At 42.1% G+C, this 22,497-nt stretch overlaps 2 protein-coding genes across 5 annotated transcripts; one reads left to right on the top strand and one right to left on the bottom strand.

Moving 5' to 3' along the window:
• Positions 1-4,868: 4,868 nt before the first annotated feature.
• On the top strand, positions 4,869-10,960 carry cplx2l (complexin 2, like). 3 transcript variants are annotated; one of them, XM_012831354.3, is made up of 4 exons: positions 4,869-5,559; positions 6,410-6,523; positions 8,840-9,021; positions 9,279-10,960. In XM_012831354.3, the coding sequence occupies exons 2-4, from the start codon at positions 6,493-6,495 to the stop codon at positions 9,471-9,473; spliced, it is 408 nt and encodes a 135-aa protein (XP_012686808.1). In that variant the 5' UTR covers positions 4,869-5,559; positions 6,410-6,492; the 3' UTR covers positions 9,474-10,960. The 3 variants fall into 3 exon arrangements, with proteins under 3 accessions (XP_012686808.1, XP_031415483.1, XP_031415482.1); XM_031559623.2 differs by lacking the exon at positions 4,869-5,559 and adding an exon at positions 5,635-5,717; XM_031559622.2 differs by lacking the exon at positions 4,869-5,559 and adding an exon at positions 5,789-5,843.
• A 422-nt stretch (positions 10,961-11,382) lies between these two features.
• Positions 11,383-22,384, bottom strand: tmod1 (tropomodulin 1). Of its 2 annotated transcripts, XM_031559620.2 has the most exons (11): positions 22,058-22,384; positions 20,942-21,169; positions 19,383-19,539; positions 18,401-18,520; positions 16,073-16,162; positions 15,267-15,397; positions 14,745-14,852; positions 14,247-14,390; positions 13,972-14,116; positions 13,574-13,673; positions 11,383-12,806 (listed from the first exon to the last, which is right to left on the bottom strand). In XM_031559620.2, exons 2-11 carry the CDS (start codon positions 21,059-21,061, stop codon positions 12,788-12,790), a joined length of 1,134 nt encoding a protein of 377 aa, XP_031415480.1. In that variant the 5' UTR covers positions 21,062-21,169; positions 22,058-22,384; the 3' UTR covers positions 11,383-12,787. The 2 variants fall into 2 exon arrangements, with proteins under 2 accessions (XP_031415480.1, XP_012686770.1); XM_012831316.3 differs by lacking the exon at positions 13,574-13,673 and having other exon boundaries at positions 22,058-22,383.
• Positions 22,385-22,497: the final 113 nt, after the last annotated feature.

Raw genomic sequence — 22,497 nt, 5'->3', positions numbered from 1 at the left:
GGGAAGAAGAAAAACAAAACAGTGAGAATCTGTTATGTTGACTGAAGTAGATTTGGCAACGGTTTAATTTAACCCTGCAGATAAATGGGTTGTCAATTCTAACAACAACTAGCTAGCCAGTAACTTAAAAAGAATGAGTGTATGCTATTTATGTAGCTTTTGTAAGGAGTTTGCATTAACATTTTGGCTGCTACTGCTACACTGTCATCTGATCAAAATCTCTTCACCTCTTCACTGGTGTACCCCACGGATTGGTACTTGGACCCCTCCTATTTTCTATCTACACCATTTCCTTAGGTGAGATCATCCGTTCCCATAGGTTCTCCTTTCACTGTTATGCAGATGATCCTCAACTGTTTTGCCCTTTCCCCTGGATGATTTCATAATATCGGCTCGGCTTCTACATGCCCCAGTGATATTCCAGTTTGAATGGCTTCTACATGCCCCTGTGATATTCCAGTTTGAATGTTGGATCGACACCTTCAGTTCAATCTTTCTAAAACTAAACTCCCGGTATTCCCAGCCAATCCGGATATCCCATAATTTGACCTTCATTGACCCCAACTAAAACTGGATGTAGGTGTTTTAATTGATGACCAGCTTAATTTCTCTGGGCATGTAGCTTCTGTCTGGAGGTGATGTCGGCGTGCACTTTATAACATTCAGAAGATCAGACCTTATCTCACACAATATGCTACACAACTTGTGCAGACCCTAGTTATTTTTAAACGAAATGATTGCAATTCAATTTGAATGGGCCTGCCTGCATGTGTTGTAGATTCAGATGATTCAGAGTACAGTGGCACGTTTGGTCTTTGATCCGCCAAAGAGGACACATGTAACTCCTCTGCTGGTCACCCCAATACAATGTATGAAACTGATAGTGGGCAAATTCTCTGAGAAATGTTTTGGGATTTTAAAATACGTGTAAAAATCCTTTTGTGGGAGCTTTTTGCTTTGGTCCCTGCGCACCTTATATCCGACAGGTCCACCCGAATTAATAATTCTGGCTACGCTACTGCAATAAAGCACTCTAGAGAGAGAGGTTGGGGCATAGGGGTTGGTTTTAAATTATATTTATATTTATATAACTTACTGTCATGGTAACAGGGAGAAAGAATCAAAATGATAGATGATGATAGATTCAACTAATAGAGGATTACCAACACTTGCATGGAGTGGCTTGATCATCCATACTGTGGGAGGTTCAGACACTGTATCTCTCCACATATTCTGTCTGATCCAGCACTTTTAAGATGCAATCTTTCCCCAACAGCCCCCAGCTTACCCCTTGAGAACATCTAAAGCTTCTGTGTGGACATCATGAACATGACTCACATGGTATAATGGTTGGTGGTAGATCACTGTAGTGTAATAGTCCTGCTGCCCACACACTGTAAAATGCTGACATCGGCAACCTTGTACTGAACAGTAATCTTGGATTGTGATGTTCCACTTCCCTTCCGTTTCTCTCTCTCTCTCTCTCTCTCTGTCTGTCTCTCTGTCTCTCTCTCTCTTACACACACACACACACACACACACACACACACACACACACACACACACACACACACACACACACACACACACACACACACACACACACACACACAGCAATGTATAACACTTTAAAAGTGGAATTTTGTAAGCATATGAAGAATTTCCAGAACAATAACTAATATGGATATTATGAAACAGACAAAACAATTGGGTTATGAAAAGTAACTAAGAACCAACCTTTTCATTTGATCTGAAAGAAATGCATGAGCTGTTAATAAATAAATAAGTATTTCTTCATATTTTTTCTCTAGATAAAAATAAATTACTTTTAGACACTATGCCTCGTCTCATTCATTAAATATGTGACTATGTAGTTGTTGGAGTGACTCTCTTTCTATGTCTCTGTGTGTGTGTGTGTGTGTGTGTGTGTGTGTGTGTGTGTGTGTGTGTGTGTGTGTGTGTGTGTGTGTGTGTGTGTGTGTGTGTGTGTGTGTAAAGGTGTGAGACACATCTTGCAACCTCAGCATACTGCAGTAAGAATGTGTTCAGTCTTAAATCAGCAGCACCCTTCTCCTGCCTGTTCGTCATATTGATCTACTTCCATAATCAATAATCTGCACTGCACATCTGTAGCTTTAGATGAGTAAATCACCCTCTGGGTGATGGTGAGGAGAGGATGATGGTGATGAAAATAACATTACTCTTCAATGCGAAGGAAATTGCAAAGATAGTGACAAAATTGTAATCTCCTGAAAACCCAAATACCCAAATATAAATAGATAACATAATGCTTTTGTGATGCATCATGAGGCACAGATCAATTATGTCTTTGATGATTTCAATGAAATGTAAGACATATGACAAGTTTGTGGCATAATAATTAATCTAACAGTAGATTTGTGACTGCTTCAGGTGAACTGGCAGAGAATGCAGATGAACGTTCTGTCAGCCCTGAGCAAAACTCCAGATGACAAAAATACTGAACTGACAACCTCGTCCTCTCTTTAGAGATAGAAAGAAACAGAATTTGATAGAGAGAGAGAGAGAGAGAGAGAAAGAGACAGAGAGAGAGAGAGAGAGAAAAAAAAAGTTAGACATGCATGTGTAAGAATATGGTATAAACATTTACGCTGCTGGATTAAATCCCAGAAGCATGGAAGAAGACTAATGCAAAGAGTAAAATGGTCAGAAGTAGAGGGTTAAGACAGTAAGACAGAGATCAAGTGCGGTCCTGAGGGACAGAGAGGATGACAGGGGAGCAGTGAAGGCCAGATGTGATGAGATGAAGACACTAATAGTAAGAGAAAGTAGGACAGGCAATCCTGAAGTTAAGGAAGAAAACAGAAAGAGATGGTCAACAGATGTAGAGGAAAATCTGAGTTGAAGGACAGGGGCGTTGCCATGTCCTGTAGAATTTAAAATGACTAGAGTGGCTGTCACAGGGGAGCCGCCAAAGGCACTTTTAGACACTGACATCAGTGGGGGGGGGGGGGGTTAGGGACAGAGCACCTAAATAGGCTGCCAACATGTCTCATAGTGGGCAGGGTTTACATGGGTCAGGTTATGGGTTCTGTAGATGGGCAGAGGACAGGTTATGGGTCCTGTAGATGGGCAGGGGACAGGTTATGGGTTCTGTAGATGGGCAGAGTTTATGGGGTTCAGTTGCTGTGCAGAGGACAGGTTATGGGCCCTGTAGATGGGCAGAGGTTATGGGGTTCAGTTGCTTGGCAGCTGGTGTGGAGTGGGTGGAAACAGTTGGGCTGAGTCCAGACATTGTGTACTGGTCTAGTCTCTGGCACACTGGCACGTTCTGTCCTTGCACTGTCATCAGCAGATCAGCAGCATAATGCTGAGTTATGCTGAGCTATGCTATACAAAAGAAGCATATCTTTCCCCATTGGGTGGAATATGTAACAAACATTTTTTTTTAAGAGCATTAACAAATAAGTAGAGAAATAAGTGACATTCATTGAAATCAATATAAATGAATATAGAATGACAAATAGTGAACCAGAGATGAAAATGCCTCCTTAATGTATTGGTTCTTCTACTTGTGAATGTGCAGCCATATGACCCCTCATAAACTTCAGAGCTTCAGACTTTGCCTTTTCAACACCTTTGCCGGCAAATCCCCCATTCACTCTGTATTCCCTTACAATGAATTAACTGATCCTATTGCAAAATAACCTGATTTGACATGTTTAATTTCTTCTTCAAGGTCCATTAAGCCTTGGCTGTAACCGATGCACACATTTCCATTTGACTGGTGGAAGCTCACTGAAGCCTGGCCCTATTTTCTTAAGGTCTGCTGCTACATGAAGACACTTCTCGAGGAATGCCATTGCAGGCATCAGTGACGGCAGGCAGCCTCCCAGCCTGCGCCTTTTATTTACTCTGATTACTTGGGGTTGAGTGGAGCCTAACAGCATCAGGTAGGCTTTTAGCATTACAATAGCTGTAAGGCAGCCCTCTCCCGAGGGTGAACCTTTGCGCATTGCAGTAGGATCTGGATCCCCCTGAGGAGAGGACAGAATTGATGGACAGGCAGTGTCAGTTCTGCCAGTGTGAGACTATGGCCAGTCTCATCTCCTCTGAAGAAGCATGGGGCTTTTCTTCTTCACAGACAGGTTTGCTGGACTCATAAGATGAAATAAAGACATGGACATGACAGACATCAGCATAAACATTTTTTTTAGGAGGATGTGCCAGACAGGATGTTCCATCTATGGGTGCATCTGCTGGAATATTGACCTTCCAACTAAGAGATGCAGAGGAGAATCACTGAATATCCCACTTATGTCAAATAAATAAATACATAAAGCAACAACAACAAAAACTGAAAAAGGTGCTTGAATCTGTGCTTCATATTAAAAACACAACCAGTTTACAAGAGGCACCTAGGGTCAGAAATTCAGAAACAGTCAATGACACCCCAAAAGCACATGGCAGGCCTCACAACTGATACGGAACAAAGGAAACGGTACCCTGAGACCAGTATGATTTACTCTAGTAACATAACTAACTAACGACGTTCCCATTAGATTCCCACAATTGGATAACTGCTGTATTTTCCAGTCAATCTGGAAGGAAACAGATACTATAGTTAACACACATGCAGGCACCACCACACACAAATACACAAACGCTTCAACATTATTAGTGCCCAATGCGTCAACATTATTAGCGTCTTCAATGCGTAGGCGGATTCCAGGGACAAATTCACAACAACACATTATTTATGAAGTCTACATTCAGCAATGCACATTTCATAGCACTGTTCTCCACGGTTTTTTTTTTTTTGCGATGCTGCATTGCACATTGCGTGACCCGACTTTGTAATATTTACTTATTCCTAACTCCTCCCCTCCCCTTCTCATCCAAAACCAATTCAACTTATCAGGCGAGACTGAAAAGCCTTGCAGCACACTCGTATCCTAAGTGGTATAGATAGATTCTGGGAATGTTGGCATGGTAACAGTTGTATTCCCCTTTGTCACCATCAAAATAAATGGGTCATGAGACGTACTAGTTGGATAAACTACTGCTGAAAAACGTAAATTTCCGTTGTCGAGCGCTGAAGCCACTTCACACTTCACTGACGCTGACTCAGCTGTTCCACAGCGCTGCGCAAACCAGTTTGCAGTCACAACAACCAGACATCAGAAGGTTAAAGTACACCGGTCCCTCGGTATATGGATAAATTGTGGGTCAGAATATTGTCGATAATCTGACAGGACGAAGTTGCAGTTTGATTCATCAGCGATATTAGAGAATTGACAGGAAACTGTGGCTCAGGTGATCAATTCTACGGGTTTTCCCACCAGGATCTGGGACGTTTGAAAAAGGGGTCCATGTGATGCGCACAGTGAACATCGCCATCAGTGACTGCAGTTCCTCTCTCCAACACTCTGTGCACTCTACAAGCAGGAAGAGGCATACTTATTCCTTGGAAACAAGCGGGATGGTTATCACAGCGAAAAATTAAACATCCTCACCACTCCTTCACGGCTGCTCGAAAATTAAACCAAAGGATAAAGCGCGCTTGGTTCATAAGGACAGGTAATTTCACTGGTGCTTCGATGAAGAGATCGGAGTTTTTTTGTCGGGTAATCAATGACATTGCGTGAGAATAGGGAGCTGACCAGTATTTTGGTGCTGAAATTGGTTCCGCCGGTAGAAGGGATATATTCTCACGACTGCGTCGGGTTTCAGCTGAGGTAACGCGCAACGAAATAATAAAGAAACGAATACAGACCAGTCAACGTTTACTTGAGTCATATCAGTGAGATGACACGGTGCGAAACACTGTTTTGACCTGATTGTGATGACCGCAGCGATTCAAGGTAGTTTCAGGATATAAAGTTTCATATTGGAGTATCATTGCTCGGATGTGGAAGTTGACACCCTTTCTGTCACGAGAGCTGGAAACTGTCTTGATAATACAACATATGTAGCATGATTCTTGTCATCTGTTGGAGCCAACGTAAAGATAATGTCCTCGCTCATCTCAGGTGTCAGGGGAATCACGGTTAACCCTGCCGTATTGCCCGTAGTAATCTGCAGTATGCTTGTTTGGTGCGTTCGCGCGGGGGATGGTGAGATTGATGGCAATGTAATGTGAAGATGCTTCTTGCATGCTCACATTTGTCCAATTCTGCGTAATTTTAGATCTTCCTGAAAAATTACTATAACGTTTTGAATTGATGGCTCAGAAACAATTCAGTTTTTTGGAGATATACATGTTTACAGTAGGCTTTGGTCCAAACGCGTGTTCATTAGGTGTCTATATACTTGCTTATAACTTAAATAGAATTGGGCCTATACATATGGGCATTGTGCCCCTTAATTAACTGAAAAGCTAAAAGTTGCCCCTTAAAAACTTGTCACTTTTTTCTGTTAAAATCTACAGGTCTGGCAACAACGTCTCTTGGTCAAGTCACCCCGAATGAGAGGTCCTTAGTTCTGTGAAAGGGAGAATTTGAATCTACTACAATGAATTTTGTAATGAAAGCTGCGATGGGAGGTAAGTTGTTTACTATACGTTTTGAGTCAGTGGCGATGTGAAAGCATATAGCCTACTCACGACTAATACAAGAGGCTATTAGCCTTCTCACGACTAATACAATAGGCTATTAGCCTACTCACGACTAATACAAGAGGCTATATGCTGTCTTAAATGATTGATCCTGAGCCTCTCAAGGCATTCATTAATTGACTCAGCTGCGTACAATAGTTCCACTTATGCGGCTATCTTATTTAGAAATAGTGTATTGCTTCTGTCCCATCAACCGTTGTTCAATTAAGATGTATGATATAGGCCCCACAGACTTGGCAGTATTCGCTCTAAGCATAGACTATAGACTATATGAAAACAGACTGTTGAAAATAATTCACGTGAAGTGATTTGTTTCTTAACCCATTCCAGGCTAATAAAAGTGTAAAAGTTTATTTTAGCATACTTGTCCCATGTCATAGCGAGATGGGTGCAACAGAGCTGCATAAAGTACTTTCAGGGTGACATGAAAAACGAGTCTCCTACAAAACACAGATCTCGTTGCCTGTGTAATTTTGTAGATGAAAGAAACGTATTTTCGGCGCGCTGCAATAAAGCTAATGGTTGCCCCAGTGTTGACTGCTCAGTGCAAGAGAGTGCTGACTATGGGGAAAGTCAAATAGCTGATGTCATTTCTGGCATGCTGCCCAAGCAGAGGAGACTGCAGTGGTGATGGGTAGCAGGCAGTTGCTTGGATGGATGGGATGTGTGTGACTGTTCATGGAAGACTTGAGACCATTTAGTTTTGAGTGTGTCATTTTGCAGTTGGCTTTTACAGAAGATGCACTTAAGAGGCAAAACAATTTGGTTCAAGGATAGACATCAGGAAACAGAGTTATGTTGTCTGTTGAGAGTGCCTGATTAGCGGTGATATTTCCTGATGTGCTCAAAAACCGCTGTGGGGGTAGCCGTGTGTTTTGAGGTAGCCATCAATCAAACTCATTGTAATAATTTTTTCTGTTGTGGTCATCTCGGGTAAATATATTTGTATTTTACGGAAATGGATAATCTGAATAATTGAATAGATAAATGGCGAGTCTATGTAAAACAGTGACTTTTGATACAGATCCCTCCATTGGTATATAAGCTTCTCACTTTGCACTAAGGCAGGTGGAAACTGTGCAGTTCACATCTCCACAATGATATATGACAAGATAGACTCAGACAGGGATCAGATTGTCTCGGGCCTTTTTAGCTGGAGTGTTCAGAGGGGAAGGGACGTGACTTGTGGCTACTCTAGTGAGCACTGGCAGTAGTGATGCTGTTGCTGAGTGCTAGTACTGAGTGGCTTAAGATTTCTGCAGCAATGCGCTTTTTTGCTGACCAGAGAATCCCTCAAGCACCAGAGGAAGTGCTGTGGAACCCACCTCCCCCTCCCTGCCTGTGTGTATTACACTACCACACACACACACACACACACACACACACACACACACACACACACACACACACACACACACACACTACCACACACACACACACACACACACACACACACACACACACACACACGCACACGCACACACACACACACACAAAATGTCTCTCAGTCATGGACACACACACACACACACACACACAGTCATGAAGGCACACAATGTGTCTGTCTTGGCCACAGAAACACTCTCATAAACCCACACATTCATACTGCAGTATTTCAAATCTGGTGAAATCCCTAGACCCAGCTCTTTTGCAGATCTGTCAGACATATTTATCTTCCTATAAAGTGCTACATTTCTACTGCAGTGTGCCTGATGAAAGAGCCAAAGAGAGTGTTTGAGGAGTCAAGGCCAGTACACTGATCATCTGCTGAACCGTGACTGCCATGAATGTCAGCTACGCTGGTTCATCTCAGTTGTCTCTACAAGCATAAAACACAAATTAACATGACTATCAATCAACTGTAACATTGGTAATCATAAACAACAAAAATTATATTCATCATTAAATGTATCACTGTCATCAATGTTAAAACATTTTTGGACCACTGCATCATCTGAACTAAGGTGGTCAAAAAATTTCAACCACAATTTCAGCTGAACACATTATAGACTTAATAAAACGTATTCAAGCTGCTGAACTATAAGTAAATACTGTTATTTACAAAAGCAAAATACTGTAATTTATATTTGTTGTTGCTATATGGATTATTGAAGTTTTCGATAGCTCAAGATTTTGCTTTACTCTCTGGAAGATAGATACCTAATGAGGAAATATCCAATTGTAACAATATTTATTAGTGAGTAATTTACATGTCAACCCTGTTTTTTTGTATTATGTGTAAAGGGGCTGGAAAGGATGTGGGTAAGATGCTGGGTGGAGAGGAAGAAGAGAAAGATCCTGAAGCTGAGAAGGAGAAAGAAGAAGAGAGACAGGAGGCTCTGAAGCAACAGGAGGACGAGAGGAAGGACAAATATAACAAGATGGAGGCAGAGAGGGAGAAAGTGCGACAGGGTATCAGAGACAAGGTAACAAACACTCCATTTCCTCAACCTGCCATTCATAGAAATGGCTGTGCTGTAATGTTGTACATACCTATTTCAAGACAAAGTATCCCGTGTAATGGTACGAGTTGCCTGATGATCACTGAAAGCCCAGTTCAACTAGCCCTGTGGGCTGTTTAAGTATATGAGACATCTTCACCAGAACACAGGACACAATAGATAGTTTTCCTGCTCAGTGCATCACCCTGATTTTGTGTGTGTGTGTGTGTGTGTGTGTGCAGTATGGCCTTAAGAAGCGTGAAGAGGCAGAAGCTGAGGCCGCAGCAGCAATGGAGCAGGCGTCTGAGGGCTCCCTGACTCGTCCCAAGAAGGCTGTACCCTCAGGCTGTGGGGATGATGGGGAAGAGGAGGAGAGCATCATGGACACAGTGATGAAGTACCTCCCCGGCCCACTGCAGGACATGCTCAAGAAGTAGCTAGTGCCAATCAGCTGCGTCTGACCTGACCTGCCCCTCAACCCCATCCCTGCATCATTAATCTTGCCGGCTCCTCACACACGCCACCACAGCAGAACAGAACAGATGGTAACAGCAGTTTGGCTGTAGGATGAAACACCAATATGTCTGCTCCGGTCCCATTTTTCAGTGGCATAAATTATGAGATATACTGGCAAACAAACATAGTCTTTGTCCCAATATGCTAACCAAACCTTGTGGCTATTGTTTGCTTCAAGATAAGCATTCATCTTCAAAATGACTCAAGATATTGAGCATGCCATTTTAGTGTTTGTTCATTCATCTTCAAAATGACTCAAAATATTGAGCATGCCATTTTAGTGTTTGTTCCTTCCATTTGACCACCCGATTAGTTGAGTGCCAGTAGTACTGTGGAAGAACCTGAAGGCCTGTTGTATGCCTGCATTAGTCAACACTCTTAGTATTCACTCTATGCTGAAATAGTGAGCAACTAAACTGCTAGCTTGAAATGATGGAGTCCACCTTGGGCAGTTCACTTAAGTGACATTAAGCTTGAGATATTTTAAATCTGCGAATGAATGTGCACTTTTCTTTTCGTCTTCAGGAGAAATAGTGCACTCACACATATACCCCATCGTAACCATTTCTCCATTGGCAGATTTGTAAATACTCTCTAGGTAACAATAATATGTATACGTTATGTTTTTAACAGTATCCATAAAGAATAAAGGAATAGTCTCAGAATAAAAGCCATATTTTATCTTTGAGGGAAGTCTCAACATCATACTCTCATGTTATCCTGGGTTGTCGCATTATTTCTAAAATTTATAAATGCTGTACAAGCATTATGTAAACTTACATGCGTTTAAACCCACACTTTTCTACTATCGTTTAATTTTTTATTCATAAGAAAATTGAGAAAAGAAAAAAGGAATATTTGTTCCTGCATGGCACTGTAAACTTCATTGTGAATATGTGTAGTAGCTCTTAAATTTCCCTTTTTCTGTGGAACATTTAAAAAGAAAAAAACTGTTGTATAAGGCAATAATTTTCATCATTTTGTGTGCAACTCCATAAAACAATGAGCTGATATGACAAGAATTCAGTTTTTTTTTTTTTAAAGCTTCAGACTTACCTAGTCTCAGTCAGGAGCACCAGTTTTCAAACACTTAAACATCAAGCCTCAATGCAGTTCATATGTCCAAAACCTCAAGTACATCGTTGAAATTAAAAATCCAATAATAAACACCAAAAAAAAAAGGCAAGACTGCTGGACCTCCACTTATTTCATCATGCAGGATGAAAGGTACTTAACCATCTTTTGTTTGTGTTTTGCAAAACACTTTGTATGAACCAAAAGTGACAAAGATAACGCACTGTTTCTAACAAATGTATCTTTCAGTTGGTTATTGAATGTTATGAGCAATAAAAGGATCATCCTGTATGCTTGGCTTATGAAAGAAAATAAAAAGTTTACTGACACTAAACTACAGGATCTGAGTCTATTTTTTTTTTTTAAAGTATGTTTGTGTCTATTTAGGTGTATAACACAACTCCACCATACATGTGTAAGCAATATGCGGAATAGTAATACATGATGGGAAGTGTCATTTTCTGTGGTAAATTCTATCAGTAGAGTAATTATGTCTGGGGGGTGGGGGGCTAATAAAATGAATAAATACATTGATGGAACTGACACATAGTTTTCACATGAGGGTTAGAGTTACTCTCTGACCATGTATGTGAGGTTACTGTTACCCTTACTTTTACAACAGATACAGCAGATGTTTTTGTTATATTTGCCATTAATCATATCCAGAGTCCAGAGATGGAAACATGCCTGGACACTGACATAAACCTTGTGAAGTTACCAAACAAGGCTCAGCATGACACAAAACAAGACACCCACTTAAACATGCAAATAATTAAAACTTTATTCTTGTATCAACAAAATCAAGAAGACTGCTGAATCTTCTGGGCGTACTTGGCTTTGACAGAGGAAACATTATTGTTGTCCCTGAAGTCCATCACTTATGCTCTTCACTGGTGCTGGACCAGAGCTCCAGCCCCTGTCCATATAGGGCTACCTGCTGTCCTGCACGGCCCTCTGGGATACGTGAGCAGCCTAAAGGCACAGCTTGGCCTACAGCCTGACCTAGTTCTCTCAAGGAGACTCTTGCCTTCCTGCAAAACAACTGAATGCTTCAGTGTAACAGAATGAATACGTAATTGTTTGAAGCTTTCTTTTGTAAATTAACTGTTTTTAGAGGGAGAGAAAAATGACAACATGGCCTAAATATAAAGTATCAGAGAGAGGGCCTTCGGTTCGCATTGGAGATAAACTATCTCAGCCTGGGATAGAGCTAATGCAATGCACACCAAAGTCACCTGATGAGAGAAAGAGTATCCATGGTGATTATCTGGCCCTTGATCTGTGTTCCAAAATAAATATATAAATAAATACAGTGTGTGTCAAAAAATTCCCTTTGCTGTTTTAGTGCAAAAATAAAACAAAATGAAATCATTCAAAAACTGACCACTGTCTTAATTACAATTCAGGTGTTATGATATAAATGGTTGCAATTATACAAATGCATCAAGAACCACACTTTAATCTAAAGCTAAACGTTTCTCCTCTTCCAACAATCAACACCCAGAGCAATATCACTTCTACACGCCTACAGAAACACAGGAAGTTAAAGACTGAAGTGCCTTCAACACGTCAGTTACATACACACAATATCCCAATTAAGTTGACATAATATCTGTGATTCATACATTCTGCCTAAAACGTCATGTCCGAGTCTCAGACCTCTTATGTTGCTCTAATACTAGGGCCCAGGGCCCTGATTGGTGAGGGGGACAGGCTCTCTGCTGCCAGGCAACTGGTCTGATTCAGGACTGGCTCTCCTGGTCTCAGCCCCAGTGCTGCGGCTGAGTCGAAGCAGAGATTCAGAGAGCATTTGATAACTAGTTAAGACATTGGACTGTATATGTGGCAAAACACTTGTAGATAGCAAATCATGCCCTCAGCAACAGACAATCAACATCAAATCCTGTATATTACTAACAACACACAGGAAAGGTGATACCAACTCAGTATTATACAAAAGAATCATCCCAGTAGAAAGAACTATTAATATTGGACACAACCTCAAACATGACAACAGCAAAGACCAGACTACTACGAGCCAATAAGAGGGTCTGGATCCTAGAGGGAAGAAGGGCTGCTGGGGGTGTTGGCTGAGGGGGGTCCCATCTGAGGGCAGCGATGTTACACGTTCGTCCGACATTTGGGGAAGATGGGGCCTTCTTCAAGCCTTTTCTTTCTTACTGCAATGACCAGAGAGACAAGTGTAAGAGCAGCGTAGGAATGTGTAGACATTTGAAAAAGAACTACAGTTTTAAAACCATTTACTATGGGTGAATATTACAAATACTTTGTATTTCTATTTGAGAGACTTATTCATTCAGAAGTATTCATATTTGCAGAGTTTATGAATGTTTCATGGTTCTTTCAGTGAGCTATGGAGTTAACAGTCTTGAGAATTACTAACTTGCACCAGTGTACTGATAATGGCTGATCAAAGACACACTGATTATATTTCGGTAAAAAAAGACAGAGCATGGAAAAAGCATGGCAAATATCATTTGTAGCTTTGACATGCAACCACCTTATATAATATCAGTCTTTAACATCAGCAGTGAAAGGGCACACGATCATGGCTGACTGAATGGCACATTTCAGTCAAGAGTTTTGCGTCCCACCCTTTGAGCGAGCGGACCGATAGAAAGTCACATGCAAGAGGAAAGGGCCTGCTGTTCTAGGTCTCTCCCCAGCAACAGCTCAGAACAAGCGGCCCACAGAATCCAGACAAGCAAAGGCATCACATGAACAGCATCTTCATGAAGGCCCTGACCAGGTGAGAAGCCCGAAACAGAAATAACCTTTAAGTGAGTGGGCAAGAAAAGCTCAGAATCAGCAGCAGGAGGAGGCTGGCTTGAGGAGCAGGAGCAGGAGCAAGAGGAGGAGGAGGAGGAGGAGGAGGAGGGACAGAGCACACTGAGAGGAAGGTTTGAATGGAAACTCTTCTCTTTACTTGCTCTTGGGCTTGAATTTTTTACCAAAGGCCCTCTCCAGCTCGGGCACAGACAGGGTTAGGGTAAAGGAACCATCCGAATCTGAACGGATCACTCGTGCTGAAACACAACACCAGCAATCAGATACCACACACACACACACTCTCTTTCTTACACATAGGAATATACATCCACAGACATGGCAAAAAGAGAGCCAAACTGGGAAGACACATTCTCACACACAGACATGGGCACAGACACACACAGACACACACACACAGACACACACACACAGACACACACACACACAGACACGCAAGCACTCACGCACGCACGCACGCACGCTCACAGACACACAATTAAAGTGTTCTTGAGGGTTAGGTAAGCGTGGTGAATTCGGTGTGAGAGTGGTGCTAACCCAGATCGTTGTTGTTCATCATGGCGTTAGAACCACGGAGCCTGGGACCCTGCTGGGTGAAGTGGTACCCAAACTTCAAGAGCGTGGTGTTCTTCTCAAGCATACTGGCTATATCCATCTCCACCTTATTGCCCAGTGGCTGACTCTATAGAACAAACAAAAAAAGCTTGTTTTCACTCTATTCTATTCAACACATAAACCTAGTTCACCCCAGCTCTCTCACACACACACAACAGTTTGTGACACAGTGGGTTCTTTTGAGTTGGGCTCAGCACCTGATTGTCGATCTTGAGTTCCAGTAATGTAGTGTTGGACTGCAGAGACACCACGAGTGCCATGATGCCAGCCCCTGTGATGAAGTTTGACTCCACATTCAGACTCTTCAGGGTGGTGTTCACCTTCAGCATGTCTGCCAAGGCCTGGGGACGAGTGTCCAAAAAACATCAGCTCCCTCTAGTGTCACAGGCTGCCACTGAGTCAACCTGCTAAAGTCTGTGTCTCCGCATCCTTATACTCTTAAATGATGCATTCCACATCCAGATAACTGAACCAAATAGTTTGAATCAAATGTGTTTCATCACAGGGTCATGCTGTCAACAAACAAATAATAAAAACAGTTTCACAGTTTTGCAAATACAATCCAATGTTGTGGACAAACACTGAATAAAACAGAATCAGGGTCAAATGAATCAGTCAAAATCTGAAAAATGTCTAGTTCTTGTCCCAACGTAGACTGATACATTGACATGTAACCCTGACTGATGAGGACTTACATGGGCCACGGGATCATTACTCCTAGTTCCCACAATGCTGAAGCGTTCCACCACAGTGTTCTCAGCGAGTGCTTCTGCGTAGGCCTTCAGCACCGGCACAGGAATGTTCTAAAATAAAAGGGACATGTCAGCACGGCAACTTCGTGGTGGAGACAAAAAGAAAGGGGGCACTTCTGTTGTCGCATCATATCTTTTAATAGAACAAGGTCATTTTGAGCCTTTTAGGCTGAACACTGATCTGATTAATTGTAGGCGATTAAAGATATAGTCAAGTGGAATACAGAAATGAACCTGGTGTAGTTGCTGATTACAGAAACACAAAATGGTGGCTGTGCGTGTTATTGGTTTGTCATACTTTTTTTCAAAGCAACTCACAGTAGAGTTAGATGATCTGAGCTTGTTTTACCACAGAGGGGCCCTGAGCTTAATAGTTCTAAATCGTTGTTCTACCACCTGAGAGAGACACTTCACAAAAGAACCAGATACATCTCAGTAATCGACTATAACCATGTGGTGAAGAACCTTGATGTTGTTGAGGTTGACCTCTAGCAGGTCAGGGTCATTGCGCTGGATCATCTGAAGGGTTTCTTCTACATCAGTGTCATTGGGCTGCTCATCAGGAACGGGTTTATACTGGGCACACTGGATAACACCTGTAAAACACCCACACGCACACACACACACCACACACACGCACACGCACACACCACACACACACTTAGACTGGAACAGAATTACAGCTGCAGGGAAAGAATACCGTCCCCTGGTGTTTATTTTTCCAGGCTGGCTGGATCCCTGTGCACACTTGCTCTCCCTCACAGATATAACCCTGATCTATTTTTATAGAAAGTGTGTGGTGCAATTCAAAGGCTTACACTACAAAGGGTGTCGTTAATTTCAATTAATGTACGCAGGACAGTCAATGTCTTTGTATGCTTACAATACTCATAAACCCATCATTCATGACGCACATTTTCCACGTCTCCAACATGGGCAGATATAATAGCTTTAAGCCATTAGGGGTCAGATCTTGCTCAAGGGCAGCGGGTTTGTTATGCACAGCTGGCCTTAGGCGGCATGATCTCTCCTAACCAAAGAATTTTCATGAGCTCTGTTCCAGTAATTGCTAAGAGAGACTGTTCCAGTAATTGCTGGTTGTTTAAGTAAGACTTGTTTGTGACTGGCTAGTGGCTACTTTGTTTAAGGACTATTTGTGAATGGCCGAGAGGGACAAACTATTGAGCCTTTGTGTGTGCTTTGCTCTGATTTACATGGTGATTTTTGATTGGGTGACCACTGGTACAGGCCAGTTTGAAATAGTAACTTACTGTTTAGACCCTGTTTGTTGACGATGGTGCTGCTGGCCAAGGCCTCATAGTACTGCTGGTTACTCATCAGAGTGTGCATTCCCAAAATGGCTGCCGGAAGAGGAGAAGCAAAAGACGGAGGGAGAGGAAGGGATAAAAACACATTTAGACACACATATTAGAGAGAGAGGGAGAGAATTACAGGAACGAAGGAAATAGGGAGTAAGAGAAGACAAAAGGACAACAAAAGAAAAAACAGGCAGAGATTACGAGAAGGAAAGAGTGCAAAGGGAAACCCAGGAACTATAATAAGTCTTGAAGTACATGTAGTTCTAAAACTTTGGCAGAACATACTCAAAAGTCATTTCCCAGAAGAGTTGACCCAGCAAACACAGACAAAGATCAAAACAGACACAAGCATCACTCAAGACCAACCACTTGACAAATCAACTGCTCACACCAGCCAGCACAGGACAAACTCAGAGATCAGCCACCACACAAAGATAAACATCTCCATCCATCTGTATTCAACATATGGAAGTGGAAAACATAAATGCTTACATAAATACACTGTTTCTTGCGGGATGACATAGTTTGTACTATGTGTCACTAGAAGCTACATATTTACTTGTTCGCCTGACACGTTCAGTGTTCCATGTCCCAATAAGTGCATACTGTTATATATTATGACTTCATCAGACTCCTCAATTACCCAAAAGTGAGTTAAGCGAGTACTATTTATAGCACCAAAAAATCTTTCATTCTGTTATAACCATGGAAATATGCCAGTGGTACAGAGAGAAGTGGGATCCAATTAATATATTTTAAAGCACAGGCAAACACAATAGCTGGGTTTAACCTGCCCCTAGATCTCCTAGATTTGCTTTCCAAAGACCGTCATGCAAAGCAGATAACCATGGTCACAGCGTTACATCACTTCAAAAGCAGAGCTGTGTTCTTTCTCCTGGTAACTTATCAAAACACTGAGCAGCAAACGCAGTACTTCACATTGCAGGAGGGTAAACAGTCTCAGTCACCACTCGCAGTAACAAAAGCCATTTTCAAAGGAGGACTGTGGTGTTGTTAAGATCAGAAGGTAAACTGTTGGATTTATAATTCAAACATGATGGGGCTCTGTAGTGTCGTTTAAATGTTTGAGACTCCTTGAAAACCACAGAGTGGCAGAAAAAGTATACTGTATAACTGGAAACTGAGGGTTTAAGAATCACCTCACCTTCCATTTAAAAACACTCAAAGGCTTTTTTTAGTCTCTCCCCTTTGATTTTACCCTTTTTGGGATCTGTTTTCACTTTTCAGTGAGTCATAGTCAAGAAACAAACACTCGTTAGGCAATAAGACAAGCAGCCAGGAGAAGATCGTGTCACAGTCCAACATGCCAACAGGGAAGCATAACAGCGTCCATAGCCAACACCAAAGCCAGAATTCAATGGTGAAGATACCAAAGCTCTGCCATTTTGTTTAAGGAGCACAGGAAGAATAGAGATTGCCCTGGGTCAACAACATTGATAAATCTTTAGGATAATTCCAATTAATGATAATACGAAAGTATAATATGGCAACATTATTAATAATGTGACTCTCAACACTGCTCAAGGTGACATTTCCAAGGGTTCCAGGTTAACATTTTCTTTTTAGTTTAGAAGACGGTTGCCAAATCTTCACATTAGAGAAATATAAATATAGGTCATCATTTGAAAGTGATAAACTACAACTTCAGCTGCAGACCCTTTGACACCTTCTCTAATTGTGCTCATCAAACAAGATCCCATGAGCTTCCATACGCATCTATGGCAGTGTGTGCCTGTAAGCACTTTAGATGAAATGTTAATTACTGCAGTGTGAGGGCTGCCTCTACATGGCCACTGGTTCCTCTGTGGGTTAAACACTGGGTGACCACCCTGGGACACGGAGAGGGGTGGACAGGATGAAAAGAGTGGAGATGATGGGAGGATGAAGGGCACAAGAGGAGGAAAGGTGCACTGAAAGATAAACACATACACACCCCCATACATACGGAATACATGGACATACACATACAGATACACTGTTAGGATGGAAAGGGATAATGGTGGAAAGATGTCTCATCAGGGTATACAGCCATTACATTTAATTCAAACCTAAATTCTGTCAGTAGATAAAATAAACTAATTTTGAAAAACAACAAATATGAATGCAAAAAAAAAACTCTACAAGCCTACTACGTAATTCTTGTGTGAATAAATATGAGCATCTGAAGCAACGCTGTTTCTGGTTTATGTTATGTTATTGTAGAGCAATAGTGTATTATTCAGTATACTGTCTATGTTTACATTGATTTCCGCTTCCTACCAGCTATATCACACAGCTCTGCATCACTGGCGTTGGCTAAGGCTTCCTCCAGCTCTGGCTCCAGCGTCACGTTCTCCAGGATGGGGTCTACCACCTTCTTCTTTGGCACGAAAGCTTTACCTGAGGGATGCACAACACCGATGAGTTTAACTCAGTTCAAATAAGCCGTTTTGTTATAAAGCCCTGTATGTACATGCTGATGCTAAAAGATCAACTTTTCATTTTTAAGCAAATCAAATATAAATGAATGTCATAATGTAGTACTTTCAGTACAAACAATAGTTCAGAGCAGAAGCATACAGTCTCCATTTTCTTTTTTTTGTGACAAAACAAGCTGGATCATATATCAGTCTTGTACATCAACAGACATTCTGTGGTACTGTGAAACACCCAAATTATTGCTTCAAATTGTATCAAAGAGTCAGAAGGCCTAGAATCTCCACCCCTTGGTCCAGCCTGTTCCCGTCTTTATACAGAAGTGTGAACCCTGTGGGCCATTTCAGGCCAGGGGGGTGGGGGGGGGGGGGGGGGGGGCTGTCAGTTGGCAGGCCCCACAGGTGTTTCTTTTCAGGCTAGAAGGGGGGGTCCACAGAGATTCACCCCTACAGGACAAATGGACTGAAGGCCATCTAGAGTTACAGACAGACATTTGAGGCATCCGGCAAACAGCGTCAGACAGTCACACTCCCATAGCTGTGGATTATGGAGATGAACGCAGAGTGTGTGAGAGAGGAGAGGAGAGTGAGGTCATGGTGTGCACATAGAGGAGGGGACAGTGGAAAGGTTAAGGAGAAGAAAAGAAAGGAGGACAGAGATCACCAAGGGTGGCCCTGAAAAGGGGGAGATGGCAAGCAGGCAAGAAATATGAAGGAGTTCTTAGAACTGAGATAACTGTGCAGACATTATGAATATGGTGCTCTCTCTGCCGGCTAGACTTGAATTTCCCACGCAGATAAGTGTGATTGCTTCTTTGTCCGCTCACCTCTCTTCTCTCCAGTGTAGGGCACCAGGTCCTCTTGCTCTGGGTGCTCTTTGGCCTGCTTCTCCAAGTGAGCCAGTAAGTCATCTCTCTGGAAGTTTCCAGTGGGAGTTTTCTTGGTCTGGTCCTTTTGTCTGTAGCCCGCAGGCAACAAAGCATTCTGATGACAAGCAAGCAACAGAATAGTCAGTGCTCACTCACCACAAATACTCCACCCAACACACACCATATAGGTGCTCTACTGCGACTAAAAATGTTACAAACTACCAGTTATGGTTATAACCCAATCAAATTAATTGCAAACATCATTCATTTGATGTATGTGAAACACTCTGATGTAGTCAAATATCTGTCATCCCCACAAACGTAGCAACTTAGATTAGGAAAAGACGAGGAGGGTGAGATGTAAAGCAAGCTAAAAATAAACAGGTCTCCAGTCAAGTCCATATCACCAGTTGGGTCTATAAGTGCACCTAAGAATACGGACTGAGTGCAGTCAGATAGAGTCTGACACGGAACAGAAGTTTACAGCACATGATAAGACATGTCATTAACACAGGCCATGCACACAATGCCCTTACATGAAGCATAAAACATAAAACACAAGCAGTAGACCACTACACAGAATAAAAGAACAATAAATATAACAAATAGAATAAAAACAATAACTGCACATATATTAAAGTAATAGCAGATCCTAATACACATGTGACCAGAGGGTCAAAGGCAGAACAGAATTCAAAACAGTTCAGGGAGTGCAAGTGCTCCTCGTGTCTCAGTCTGGAATAAGGCCCAGGTTAGCTAAGGCAAGAGAAGAAAGCTGTGTTGTAGGACAACAGTACACTGGAATAAGGTCCAGGTTAGCTAAGGAAAGAGAAGAAAGCTGTGTTGTAGGACAACAGTACACTGGAATAAGGCCCAGGTTAGCTAAGGCAAGAGAAGAAAGCGGTGTGCATGGACAACAGTACACTGGAAGTCTGCTGTTAGACTCTAGGGGACAAAGATTTTACATCATTACCAGTCATCACCTCAATCACACAACCTTGCCGCCGCCCCACCACACACACACACACACACACACACACACACACAGCACTGTGGAACAGCAGATACATGCAAGATGAATCTACAAGAAATAAGAGTGACGTAGAAGTGATTACTCACAGCAAAAGAACAAACATTAAGGCCATGGCTAAGTAGGATGACTGAGTTCTATGATCAAATGCAATGTGTAGATCTGTAAACCACGACCAGTTAACTTGCCATGCCAAGGTTGATTTCTAATATCACAAGTCTAAGAATGACAACTGTCAAATTGAACCTTGCATGCAGAATGTCATGAAGGGTATATTCTTTTCTTCAAAAATATCTGAAAGTAATTAAGGGGAATGGCACCAACCACAGGCAATATCCTTTCCCAAAATGCAGCCAAAAACATGAAATAAGTATGTGAGACAGGGTGAAAAAACATGAAATAAGTATGTGAGAGAGGGTGAAAAAGCACAAGAGAGTAAAACTCTTTGCTCCAAGATGCTTTTAGGTGACGAGGTCATGAGACTCACATCAGGATCCAGCTCCTGCAGCTCATCCTCCAGTCTCTCCAACTCCTCCTCAGAGAGCTTTTTCAGCAGCTCGTCCTCATCCACATCACGGTACTTCTCCATCTGTTTCAGCAGGGCCATGGCTGCGGTAGTGCAGGGCCGGTTAGGGCACAAAACCCACAATTACAATCAATACCCTCTGGAACTCGAGCGGCAGCAGACTACCCAGAACAGCTTGAGTGGGGAAACCTGGGGAGTGCAGAGAGCAGCAGTGAGATCACAGACGGTCTGGATCACATGTCTAAATCTGTTTGACATGTTTGTAGTTCATGGAAATGTGCTGTGAAATGCTGCAAGTCTAATGATTGTTCAATGTGAAACATGAATGCACACATGGTTTTATCCATCCTTCACTTAGCTGGACATTGTTTATTTTGCCTTTTCTCTGGTAATTCTATATTTCCCGAGCTTAGCTCACACCCCAACTTTAACTCTAGCTGTAGGAAATTACAATTAAGTTTTGTTTTTGTTTGACCTGGGACCCTGGCTGCTTTATAAATAGGTCATGGACAAAGTGAGTTTTGGGGGAGAGACCCTGTCCTCCATGCAACACTATAGGGAGAGCCAAGGAACAGACATTTTGATGTAGTCTGATTAGCCCTCCAAAACATTCAAAATGTAAAGAACACATTCAAGACCACTGCTGAATCTAGAATTTAGTTTTCACTTGAATGGCTGCATAGGATTTCAACAGATTAGCTCAAAAACCATCGTCTTCAGATCATTTAAAGCCTTAAAGTAAAAGGTGGCATTATAGAGACGCCTCAATCGACCCTTTGGTCTTTGTATATAGGCCTTCTAAACATAACAATAACTTATGTTCACATGTATACAAGTGAAAACATAGGCAGTAGCCAGCATTTGTGACAAACTAGTTTAAAATTGAGAGACGGCCAAAGTAGGCTCCACCGCCACCAAAAATATAAAACTCAGAACAAGAACTATGCTGTAAGAGTAAAGCTTTGATTCCAAAGGTTTCCGCGCAGACCTTAAAGCTGGTGTTAGTTCTCCTAATTCAAAATGAAACTACTAATATACCGCCGTTTCCCGCGGACAAATATTATATTCGTCACTTACCACCGCCGCTGCTTGTTCCAGGCTATTTATAGAGAGCGGGTCCCGCTTAGTGACAGCTGAATAGTTTGACCAGATATGGTTCCCTTTCGTTGCCGGCAGGTCACAGAAATGTAGCGCTTCATGGAAAAAAGTAGTAGTTTTCTGGGCGCAAAAATGAAATCGTTCTGCTGAAAAGATACTTCGCGAAAGTTCTAAACATTAACAGTCAGAACGTTATCGACAGAGTGGACTTGCCTCAAGTTGGCAGTCTCCCATACACACGCAGACAAGTAAGAGAAGTACCCTAGGCAGTGTACTCCCCCTAGTAGTCCCGTCAGTCAAATGATGTCACGGCCTCATACGTATTTTACGTTAGGAATAACTTCCAAAGCAAAAGACAATTGGAAAGCAAGACAACTTTAAAATAGTGTATCTTAATACAACCTTGATCAACACACGAC

Source organism: Clupea harengus, chromosome 22, assembly GCF_900700415.2.
Source record: "Clupea harengus chromosome 22, Ch_v2.0.2, whole genome shotgun sequence".
Classification (NCBI taxonomy): Eukaryota; Metazoa; Chordata; class Actinopteri; order Clupeiformes; family Clupeidae; genus Clupea; species Clupea harengus.
The sequence above is the reverse complement of the archived record's forward strand: the minus strand, read 5'-3'. Positions and strand labels throughout refer to the sequence as shown.